The 13,453-nt window shown below is 29.4% G+C and overlaps 1 protein-coding gene across 1 annotated transcript in view; it reads right to left on the reverse strand.

Annotated features, from left to right (window-relative positions):
• Positions 1-1,991: 1,991 nt before the first annotated feature.
• The window catches only part of LOC109599923 (uncharacterized), a 47,549-nt gene continuing 36,087 nt past the window's right edge, over positions 1,992-13,453 (reverse strand). Inside the window, exons 2-3 of the mRNA XM_020015977.2 lie at positions 6,143-6,348; positions 1,992-3,095 (exon numbers count right to left, since the gene is read on the reverse strand). Coding sequence (XP_019871536.1) covers positions 2,475-3,095; positions 6,143-6,348 — 827 coding nt within the window. The 3' untranslated portion in view covers positions 1,992-2,474. The remainder of the gene's footprint in view (positions 3,096-6,142; positions 6,349-13,453) is intronic.

Raw genomic sequence — 13,453 nt, forward strand, 5'->3', positions numbered from 1 at the left:
CACAGTTTTATGATTTCAAGTAATTTCTTTCTCTTTAGACAATAAATCTGCAGATTACAAATAAATTAATCAATAATTTAATTTAATTTTCAATAGGATTTGGCAGTATATTATTTACAAGACTTATTTACTCCAAAAATTGTTTTTATTTGTTTATTAGTTTTGAAATTTTAAAACAAACCTTCATCAAGTAAATTACACAAAGCACTCCCAAACTCCCAAAATTTTATCATAATTTTTATAAAAGTTGATTCCGAGTAATTTCTTTCTTTCACTTTAGACAATGTGTCAATAGTCATTCAAAATAATCAATAGTTTATTTATTTAATAGATTTTGTTAGTATATTGTTAATAAAAGTTCTCATTTACAATGTGGCCCATTTGAAATCGGTACACTCTCGTAAAATTTGTATTTTTTGTTCGATTTTAATATATATTTTTTTTCAATTGTAAAGCGTGAAAATGCTACACGTCACGTTTCTTTGCTCAAAACCAAAACCTACAGTTAATTTTTAGTCATAAAAATTGACTGACATACTAACAAATTTTTATATAGTCAGTCTACACAACTGGATTAAGCATCCCCTGATATAGTTGTACATCAAATGTGCATAATTTTGTTGAAAAAATAAAAATCATATTCTTAGAATGTTGTCTATAAATAATTCTATACTATTTATACTAAACTAATACCCTTAAAACTAAATTTTCATTAGTTCGTGGTAGAATTAATGAATCATGTACGGAAATTACCCCAGAAGAACTGAGAAAGATAATCATGAACTTACGAAAAAGGTAATAATAATAAAATTGGACGGTAAATTGGTAGAAGTAAATAAAATTTGGTTATTACCAATATTAATAATATAAGGATATTATTATTAGTATAATATTCTAATTTTCTTGAAAAATAAGATAATTTGTGCTATTTTTAACAGTATAGTAAATGTAATCGTTTAAAAATAAATTCTTAAAAAAATATGATTTACAATTTTTCCCGGAAATTACGGATATGCATAATTCTTTTACGGAATTTGGTATGTACCCATTTCAGGGTGTGTAATTAGATTTTCTATAAAAAGTTTGATATATACCTAAAAATTACCCTGTAGGTTTTAATTTTGAGCCAAAAAACATAACAATTTATATAAAAGTACATATTTTCATCTTTCACAGTTGACAATAGTTTGTTAAAATCCGACAAAAAATACAAATTTTATAGGAATGTCCCGTTTTCAAATGGGTCACAATGTATATGAATTACTCCAAAATTGTTCTTTCACATCAGATACAAATTTGTTACTGTTTAAACACAGTTATAAATTTTATTATCTTTTATGTAAGATTTTCTCCATTTTGCGTAAATAATTTATTGAACCTATTTCAATTCTTTTTGATTTAGTAGTCTGATCTAAAAAAACTAAATTTAACAGGCAACACACATTACTTCCATTGAAAGTGAGAGTGGTTGATCAGATTTCAAGAAATTATATATAAAATTCTGGTACGTTATTGATTGAAAAATTAATGACGTCTTCAAATTCATTTTGTATAGTTTGTGAATATATTCTGCAATTTTTAATAAAATATTAATATTATATAATGATCGCATCTTATATTGCAATTTTTATTATTTATTTATACATTAACGAATTAAATCCAGAACAGCAGTAAAAAATACGTTATTAATTGACCTATTGAAGTTCTATGATATCCAAGAAATTTATTGATCAATTCGTGTTTAATTACAGATACAACATTTTTATAAATAAAATTATCCAACATCTTTATTTATAATGCACATAAAAGCATTGTTGAACTAACATTCTTTCTTTTTCAACAATTAATGGAAGGATATATTAAAGGGAACAGTTCTAAGAAATTTATTGAGCAATTTTTGTTTAATTATAAATGTTTATTTATAGGTCACTATAAAAATATTGTTTATGTAACATTTTTACGACTTTTATGGAATTGAAATAAAACGCTAATTTAAAATAAAGTTACAATTTTTATTGAAATTAAAATATAACATTTATTATAAATTCATATATACAGCAATAAATAAGACAAACAATTATTTAAATGCAGAACGAATAAAGTTATAATAATTTTTGATTATTAAACATATTTCAAGTCTTTAAAAACTTAAATGATAACAATTTTACAATTTCTACATATTGTACAACACATCACACCAAATTAAAAATGGGTTTGTAAAAAAAATTAATGAATACAATAAAAATATTCAACTGAACACTATTAGCAATTAGGGATGATCAAGCAAAGTAAGTTTCGAGAATTTCAACTAATGCCAATTCAATTAAATGTATTATCACAGTTACTTTTAAGTGTCTTCAGGAAATTTAATTCGGTAATAAACCCAAAATTTAAAAGTATTTACCATTACGACAAAAGCCTCACACTTAACATTAATTCTCACTAACAAAAAATAGTACATAAGACAGGCAACATTAAGTCGTCATTACTTTTCTGAAGGTATATACATTATCGGATGGATTTAGGAACCTTCGTCTGGTTCTCATGGTCTCCACTTTTTTGGTCTCCTCATATTCCGATTTGTTTTCAAAATATTTACAAATCTCTCGCACCGCGATGTGTGTGTTCAAATTGGACAAGTCGTGCATCGATCGTGCTCTCTTGGCGCAACATTCGGGCACCACTCGATTAGAAACGTCCTCGGTACTTCTAACCTTCCTGCCCAGTTTGCACAAAGACTCGAACAAGAACAACTTATCCTTTACTGGTACGTAGTTTTCTACGTTTTGGCATTTCTTCAACAGATCCTCGACGGCCTTCTCCTCGACAACGGGTACGTCGGGATCCTTCACAGGGATCGGTTCACTGTGGGAAGAGGTGTTCTGCACCGCGTCCACTTCGTCGTTGTCCGCACATTCGTTCGCGTCCTTCAGGTAATTGTAATTCCAGTCTTTTTCGCAATTCTGCGCCTGTCGCTTCCAACAGTCGGCGATGGTGAGGATGTCCAAGTATTTCACCGCGTCCAACGGCGTTTGTCGGATCAGTTCTATGGCGATGGTTTTTACGCATTGGTCAAACTCCTTCTCGCTTCGAGCCTGGAATCAATAAATTGTTTTATTAGTTTAAATCTTATTATAAAAATGATTCTTTATGGGTCAAATTCTACTAATCCTTTTTTGGTCGCCTATAATAAATATAGTGCTCAAAGCTATTTCGAACAGGTGTGGATTTCGACCAACAATGGATTAGTGTGCTGGATATTTTTCAGTCATGGGTTATAATAATTCAGCATTAAAAACTTATGGCTTTTATGAAGTTGTGTAATCTGTAAATTTTAAGTCTCATCCAAATGCTTTAAACAGAAATGTTCATTCTATATTAAAGCGTGGTTTCGCTTTATTCGTCGCCGGGCAATTTCAGAATCGTTTTCTTCATAATAACCTTTGACCTCGTCTAATTAAGATTTTCTATTATGATAGCGCTTTTCCAGCATTTAGCGACAACCTGAATTCCAATTCTTATCAGTTGTTCATGTACGTTCGTTAAGTTTAAATCTACCGAAATGACGTTAGAATTTCAACGTGCTATCAGATGTGTGTGAGCAAACATAGAAAGCGCAAATTAACGGGTAACAAGATAGCCAGAACGGTATCATAGTTCAGTGCTACGTGAGAAAATGAAAGGGTGAAATCTAATGAAAAATAAAATGATATAAAAGGGTACACTTGACATCTCATTAAAATAAGCCTCTTGCATCAACTTTTATTATTATTAATTACTTGTTTGTTGAAGGTTTATGATTTTATATTTGGAAAACAAGGTCAGCAAACAAATTTGTGCCATCGCGATGATAACAATGCCCAACAGTTAATAAGGTGTCAATCATTTGCTAATACATTTCTGTTAACGAATGTGTTGATTTGAACTGTTCATTTCACAATAGTTATCAAGTTTTATTCTACAATAACCGATTTGCCAACAAACTTGGATTTCTGCTGGTTTTCCATAAACAGTAATCGCTTGAATTCGTCTTGTAATTAATCTGTGAATGCGTCATTCAATTACAGAAAATTGGACATTGCACAACAATAGAGGAGTGGAATTATTACTTATAAGGATCTTATAATAACGTTTATTGTTTATGTACTGTTAAATGTATAATATACTGTAATACTTTGATATACATAAAAAAATTATTAGATAGCTATTTGGACGAGTTCATTTTCTGTAAATGAACAACGAAAAAGACAAGTTAATAATACCTACTTGATATTACCTTTAAGGCAATATTAAAAATTTTAAGTATATGACTAAAATTGAACAAAATATTCATACATTTTAAAAGATTATTTTATAATTACATAAACGAATTATATCATTATTCCAGGGAAGGAAAAGATATTGTTAATTAAGAGACAATAAAATAATTAATCTTTTTTCCATATTTTAAATACCACTCATTAATTCCACAAAGTTCTAATGTCTTAATTTAAAACTTCTAAATAAAAATATTTATATAAAGTAGCCAAATGATCAAAATTTGACAAAAACAGATTTAAATTTTAAAACATTAATAAATAATTAATCTTTAATCTAATTTGCAAAAGTCACTCATTAACCCCATTAAATTCTAACTTTAAACTTATATTTATTTATGTTTAAAATGTTGAAAGTATTTACATAGAGAAGAGTTTTTTAAAAAATAACTAATAACTAATATTGGACAAAATATACTTAAATTTTAAAACATTATTAAATAATTTTCTAAATGTTAAATATCACTCATTATTCCCATTAAATTTTAATTTAATTTTAATTTTGAACATCGAAATTTAAGATTTAGAAAATTATTTAATGTTTTAAAGATGTTTACATGGAGTAGCTAAAGATTTTGAAAAATGACTAAAATTAGATAAAATAAATGTACTTATTAAATTTTAGAACATTATTAAATAATTAATTTTTCTTCTAAATTTTAATACAACTCATTAATCCCATTAAATGTTAATGTTCTGATTTTAAACTTTTAATTAAAATGTTTAAAATATTTACAGAGTAGCCAAAGTTTTTTAAAAATTACTAAAATTGGACAAAATATACTTAAATTTGAAATTGAAACATTATGAAATAAATAATATTTAATCTAATTTTTACATACCACTCATTAATCTCAATTAAATTCTAATGTTCTAACTCTAAACTTCAAATTAAAATATTTTAAGATATTTACATGGAGTAGCCAAAATTTTTTAAAAATTACTAAAATTGGACAAAATATACTTAAATGATTAATCTTCCTTTTAAATTTTAATAGAACTCATTAATCCCACTAAATTATGATGTTCTGTATTTAAATTTCTAATTAAAATGTTAAACATGTTTAAGATTTAAATAAAGTACTCAAAAATTTTGAGAAATCAATAAATTTAGACACTTACACTAGAATTTACATACATTATTTAATATTTACATAAATATATTATATATATATTATAATAAAAGAAAATATTTTAGAGACATAAAAATAATTAATCTTTCTTCTACATTTTAAATAATACTCATTAATCCCACTTTGACCTCAATAAAAACTGTGCAATATTTTGTTATATTATCGCCACACAAACAGAAGCTTCCCATTTTCGTACGTGGCACAAATCCGACGAAACCTACATGTTCCCCGTTATGATTTTTAATTCGCCTCGCTAATGATAATGTACAAATCGCGATTGTGCAATCCGCGCCCACCGAACACGATTATTTACCACCAAAACGGCCGATTCCTCTGACGTGCAGCGCATCGAATTCCTCAATAATTACTCCGTAATAAATTGCCATTCCATTGTAATCATTTTTTCCGCCACCTACACTTTCCTTGACTTCCATTGCGTTGGTTTCTCTATTGAACCAAGAATTTTTCTATATGTTTTTCTTATCATTTTGGGCTTAGATTAGCAAATATTAAATACCATTTAATGTCCCGGAAATCCATGACTAAAGGAATAATAACGGCATGTGTCATGATTTTAGATAATCGTAAAATGTTAAATTTGCATTGAAACCTTTGCTGAATATTAACAATAAAATTGTACTAGTGACACACTGTTCAGATTCGTATTCAACTTTGTATCAATGTCATATTTACCTGGAGAGTGAGAATAACGTTGTCGCCCCTGCAAAGGGAAAGACTCCTGCCGATCGGTCCCGTTTGCAGGCTGAGGTGACGCAGGGGTATCCTGAGGGCCGTTGGACCGCCGTCTTGTGCTCCCGACACGTGCAACTGTCCACCTCTGATGTGAATTCTGCGTGGCCACCAGCTACCGTCGCCGCCACATTTCATCAGTACGTCAGCTGGAAAACAACAATTATTTAAAACTATTAAATTAAATATTCACATAATTATGTTTAAAATATGTTAAGTCAATTCAATTATTTTTTATTATCAGGTTATTTAAAAAAGTATTTAGTAATACCATATATTACCGTGTTTTGGCTATTTGGCTGTTGGTGGCTAGATTGTAATAAATAAATGACTCACAAAAATTTTAAATATATAAGAAAATAATTGGTCGATAGTTCGACTATTGATTTGAATATTTTAGCCATTGAACCTAACTAACTGTAACAATTTTGTAATTTCATTAATTAAACGTGTGTTAATGATATTTCTTTCAACATTTCGAATTTACCCAACAAACTGACCTCAGACTTTAATTTTCTAATTCAATATCTATTGTCGTAAATAATTTACTTCATTAAAATACAATGGTAAAAAAATATGGAGAGCAGTTAGGTCGAAAACAATGCATATTTACATGAATACAAATCGTTCAATTTTTGGTTAGTCTGCGACCCATTTTCGGGCGCCGTTACGTTTGTTTGTTCGGTTCATTATCAAAATGTTATTAAATGCAATTAATGTGACGAGCATCAAATAACTGTAACAGATGCTGATGATCGTCGCATCCGTGCCATTATAATTGAGAGGTGTACATTTTGTGGTTTACGATGTGTTGCGACAGTTTGTAATATTGTGAAGAGTAAGACTTCAACTGGTTTATTTAAAATCTCCTATAATAACTTGAAAAACTTGTTGCTGAACAAAATTTTATAGGTATTTCGATTTTATATCTCTAATTATATAATTGCCTTCTATGTTATTATATAGGTAATTAAAGCATCTTATAAAAATACGTATTGTAGTTAAAATAGTGTTGGATTAGAACTTTTATAAATTGTATAATGAGGCTTATGACTCAATCGATGCACAACATTACTTAATGTATTTTATTAGTATAGATTAGTTATTATTAGTATTGAGTTTTTAAAATAAATTGGCAAATTATTAGTAAACTGATGTAGAAACCTGCTTTAATGTCTGTATAACAGTATGTCACAGAGATGGCGGACAGAATACTATATACATTCAAACATTGGACACTTCAAATGTTGCACAACAAATTCAGGTAAATTCTTATTTTGTCATAAACGAATAGTTGTAATTAAACTATAGTATTTAACTTTAATTAGTTTACATAAAAAAGCTGTATCTCAGATAAGATAAACTTTTAAATATGAAACATTAAATCAATGCAACTTTGAATGATTTAAAACCGTTGCAAAATATCACAAAATTTCCTTTTTACCATTTTTATTTCAGAACGTTTGGAGCGAAAACTATTAACTTAACGAAGGTGAAATGGTTTTAAGGAAGTTTACTACAAATTCCGTTGCAGTTAAATGATCAGTAAACATCGTGATACACTAGTGTAATAATAATATTACAAAACTAGTGCATAAACGTCTTTAGTACATAGAACAGTATTTTTATAGTATAAGAGTTTATATAATCTTAATTTTAAATAGAGAACTATAATTTTTATGCATTAATTTATATAAAAAAAGTTACACAAACTTTAATTTTAATGAAATTATACAAACGTACCTTGTTATTACGTCTTTTTAGGGACGTTAGAACTAAAAACTATTAACTTAACGAACGCAACGTGGTCTTAAGGAAGTTTTTCACAAAACTGATTGTAATTACAAATTACTTTAATTTCCTCCGTGTTTTTTGTTCAATTAATTAATTTTAGTATATTCTTACTCAGAACTCATTTTAAATCAATACGTTGTTGAAAATAAAGTTTGATATTTAACTCGATCAGGAAACACACACTGGTGCTATTATTATTATAATAGGCACTAAATAATCATCTTAATATACTAGTTTAATAATAATAATAATAATAATAATAATATTGGGAAGATGTTGGGTAGTTTAGAAGAGTATATTTTATATTTTAATTTACATAAAAAAGCCGTTTATCTTTGAGATAAATTTAACATAAACTTTTAAATACGAAACATGGAAACAAGCCAATTTTCAACAAAACACAAAACTCTTCCTTTTTATTACGGTCATTGCAAATCATTTGAATGACTATTAACCTAACGAAGGTGAAATGGTTCTAATGAAATTTGTCACAAAATTCGTAGTAATTAAATGATCAGCATTAGGTAAACATCATGATACACCAATTTAGTAAAAAGTATTACAAAACAAGTGCATAAACGTGTTTGGTGCTTAGAATAATATTTTAATATAGTACAAAATAGTTTTTATATTCTTATTTTTAAATAGAGGACTATATTTTTTATGCATTAATTCGCATAAATAAGTCGGTTATTTCTGAGAATATGAACTTAATATAGACTTTTAAATATGGTACGTTAAAATAAGGAATTTTTGAATGATCTAAAATAATTTCAATGAAATAAGAGTTCCTTTTTATTACGACTATTTAAGAACGCTAGAACCAAAAACTATTAACTTAACGAAAGCGAAATGGTTTTAAGGAAGTCTGTCACAAAACTGATTGTAATTACAAATTTACCGTTTTGTACACCTTTAATTTTCTCTGTGTTTTTGTTCAATTAATCACTTTTAGTATACTCTTACTTAGAACTTCTTTTGAATTAATACTTTGTTGTACTCATGGTAGCAAATAAAGTAATAATAATCATCTTGTCGCACTAATTCAATAATAATAGTAGAAAATTAGTGCATAAAGATGTTTAGTACTTGAGAATAGCATATTTTATTTTACATAAAAAATCCTTCTTATTGCGATCATTTGAAATCTATTAACTTAACGAAGGTGATGGTGTAAAGAAGTTTTTACAATATTGATTGTAATGACATACGTTTGATATACCTTAATTCCCTCCTTGTTGTTTGTTTAATTTATCACCTTTTAGTATATTCTTAACCAGAACTAATCAATTTTATCTGGCGTCTGAATTACACACGTACGTACAACTATGTTTCGTGGAAGAAATTAGTCACAAATTTATTCGAATAAGTTGATCATTAAAATTATTACACTGTTAATAGGAAAAGCATAAAAATTTTGTTTTAAAGCTTGTTACTTCGTCCGAAACCATCACGGCAATAAATAAGTAATTACAATTAAAACGCAATCTAATTGTCTGTCGCAAAAAGTGACAGTGTCCATTCGAAATGATCTGTTTCGCGATATTTTAATTAAATCGTTGTGCCACACGTAATTACGTTGCAACTAACGGGGAAGAGGTGTAATTTTCTTGTTCTTCAGTCCGGCATTAGGTTCACTCTACTTACCATTCGTATTGGGTGAAAGTGCTCACTTTCAGAAGAAACACGTTGTTTTTCCTCTCCGCATTTCCTTCTTCATGGGAACAAAAAGATAATTCCATACCAATTACTTGTTTTTATTTTTTCCATTAATTAACATCGCACAATGTAACAACTGCCATACAAAATCGTTTCAAATAGCTGCGCATTCGATCGCAATCAGGTCATACTTGTATTTGCACTTGTTTCAGTTTGTTAACCATTTTTTAATCTTTAAGTTTAAGGTGTACTTGATAACAAAATGCGTGAACCGTGTTAACAATCAGGTGTGACTTGTGTAAAGATCGAGACAATGCCTATTGAAAAATTACCCGTGTAAGAGTACAAAAATGTTTGATTAAGTTTTGTAACATTCGGTTACTCAATGCAAAGTGTCAACCCACTCGAATACATCCTCGTAGAAACCGTAATTATCGATGTATTAATTAATTAATAAATAAACACTCTTATCATTGTGTTAATGTCCGATCATTGCACACGAGACGCGAATTTTTTCTGCCAGGATCCCGCAAAGTGGGTTAATGGGACTGATGCGCACTTTCTCCGAGATCGATTCCGACGATCGCGTCAATTAAACCGATTGCAGATGGAAAATTGCCATTTTTCAGTCCCATTTACAACTTTGCGTCGATTAAAAATATCGTAGTAATTGGGGCAAACGCCGCAAGACTTTGTTTATGTCGCGTGAAGCAACCACCGTCTTTTCTTCATGTCGGAACTAGTAACTGTTGTCCGGCACGCACTAAAACGTTACTCCTTTTTAATAGAATTCTTCCAAGAATTTAACACACCACCTATAAATTTATAAATAAATTTTTCTATTTAAATAAATAGTACATTGTTTGTTTGGTGTACATCCATTTCCTGTATGTTGCAATGGTACATGGAGACTGGTGATTATACTAGAAGATCAAGTCAAAGTAGAAATCGTGCTATAACTCCTGCTCAAGATCATTTTCGAGACTTTTAACATTGAGACAAGGGTTTGTGTGTGACTACAAGAAGTTTACAATGTCAGTTACAAAACGTAGGGGTTCGAATAAGTAGGGAAACAATTCGACAACTACTTGGACAAGATTTAAAATATTTATTTTTTGTAATCATTAAATTTTATTAATTTTTAATTTTTTAGAAAAGCAATATTCTTTAAGATTTTCTGTAACAATTATAAATAAAAACCTATTTTTAAATATATATATACAAAGGGTGTATACGTTTATTTTTCCCATTTAGTAAAAATATTAACAATAATCAATTATTATTGGTGTGGTGCGTTAATTTCTTGGAACAATGTGGTTTCGAGCCGTTCAATTATGAATGATTGGTTAGCGCTGATTGACAGGCGAATAATATTTCATTTTTTTCGTGTGATCGAGTCAGTTTTTGCTGTCGTTCCAAGTGAATCGGCGGCAAATTAAATTAATGAACGTAAACAGTAATTTTCTCGTTTCGAAAATAAAACCACGCGTTCCACGTCGAATCCGTAAACAAACCAATTTGCCAGTCGCTAACGATGTCTTTTCTACCGGCACCGCATCACAAACCCATTGGACACCCTATTTTTAGTTGTCCTACGACTCGTTCCATAAATTGGCGGCTCAATCGCTGGAAAAACGGATCAGGACGAAACGTAATTGAGGAATCGAAACACGCAGAAAATTACGCGATTCCGATGCAAATCATCCGAGCGGTCGCGGCCGCTAAACCTTATTTATTTACCGGGCGATCCTGTCGCGAGGACGCGTCTTGAAAAATAACAAAAATAAATCGTCGTAAAAAAGAAACGGTCAAACGGTCGTAACGGCGACGGGATGGAGAAAAATTCGCGAAATTCCAATGCCAAGGACGACGTCCAGGTTCGAATGGTAACGATCTAATTTAATTTCCACGATCCGGCCACGGATCGAACACACGATTTGAATATTAATCGGTGGTTGTTTGTTGTCTTGAGCACTTTTACTTTTCCGATTGCTCAGAGCGCGGAACGCACGAACAGGAGCACTGGGTCGAACGCTCTCCCTTTCGAGACTGCGGAACCTGTTTGGATTCATTCCGGAGGGTTTTTTCGATGACATAGGATTATTGGATTAATTGGTGAGAGCTAGAATTAAGTTTTTATGTAATCATCGTTAATTATCATCGATTAGTGATGGTCCAACTCAGATATTTGTCAAAGCTCGTTAATTAGGTTGATGGACCAGTTTGAATAGTTCGTTAATCATTTGATATTAATTTTGAGTCGAATAGATATTTGGAACAGTATTGATACTAGTATAAAATTAATTCTAGAAACATATTTAAAGGTATGTAATAAAAATGATTGAAATGAAAACAGTGGCGACTACTCAGATGGGGTAAGTGAGGCAGTGCCTCCCTCACGTATAAAAATCATTTTATTGACATATTAATTAAAATCATTTTTTATGTTTTTATTCTTTAAAATGGAATAATTTATTAATTAAACAAATTTAGAATGGTAATATGTTGTAATATCGACAATTAAACAAGCAACAACAGTTTTATATTACATTTCAATGAAAATTTTGTGCCAGAGACACTTTCAAATGTGTCTCTTCGCGCTAATTCATTTCATAAGTAATCTTGAATATTTCTATTTGATTCCAATATTCGCGCATGTGCTTTAAGGTCGGATTATTTCTTTAATGGTGGTTAACATAAGAAATATCGTTGACGTGGAGATTTTTTATTAAATAAATATGTATTTTCAGTTTAAATTACTACGACAAAATGTTTATTAATTAATTATTAAACAGTCCAATTCCTAATTTGAATACCTTAATACCGGACAAAAAACCGCACTTTTATTATATTGAGGTACGATAAATTCGATTGGAAGTACAGTAATGAATAAATTATTTTGCTGGCCATGTCTATTATTTTCAAAGGATAGTAAAGATACATGGTATAAAAACGGTTTTTGTGATTTGAAAAATATTGGGGACCAAGATCGCGAAAGTACTGATCATTCGAACTGCTAATTTTTCGTAAATAAAAATAAAATATTGTTTTTCTTGTTTTGTATATAATGTTCTTCATCAGACTCAAACCACTGAATATAAATATGATTTTAGGTTATATCAAGAAATAGTTACTTTCAGTCAACCTATAAAATGTTAATTTCCTAGCTAAAAGAAATAAATAAAAAAGTAAACTCACGGTAGCTGAAATTGAGTCGAATTATCAAGGACTGAGGATAACTCAGAAGGAACGAACATTGAGTTAACATATCAACAATCTCAATAAATATACCATAGACGCATCACAAAAATATTCTATCTATCAATAAAACCGAAACACCAAAAAATAATTGATTTAATATTGCTATTTTAGATGGTTCTATACAGTCAAAAGGATTATTCATTAATTAAGATATATGGAAGAGTACCAAATTTCATTATTAAACGTTTTTTTCTAGGTGTTCAAATTTTATGGGTATGTACCATGTAACGTATAAGGACTGACACTTCTTTTTTAAATTTCTTTGCTGTTATAAAAAGCATAATAACACATACAAAACATCTTTAGATTGGTGCCCGATAAGGAAATAATTATAACCCAATTATGGTAATATTTCTCAATAAAAATTGTAACAGTATGTCATCACCGCTCGATTTATCGAATATCGAACAGATCTAGTTTGTAAATAAATATTTTACTTGATTCGTATTTAATTACTAAACACCTGTGTTGCCAATCATAAAGAACGAAGGTCAGAACTGCGGTTTCCAATTACGTAACATCAAAAGCTCTTGGATATTT

Source organism: Aethina tumida, chromosome 1 (genome assembly GCF_024364675.1).
Source record: "Aethina tumida isolate Nest 87 chromosome 1, icAetTumi1.1, whole genome shotgun sequence".
Taxonomy (NCBI): domain Eukaryota; kingdom Metazoa; phylum Arthropoda; class Insecta; order Coleoptera; family Nitidulidae; genus Aethina; species Aethina tumida.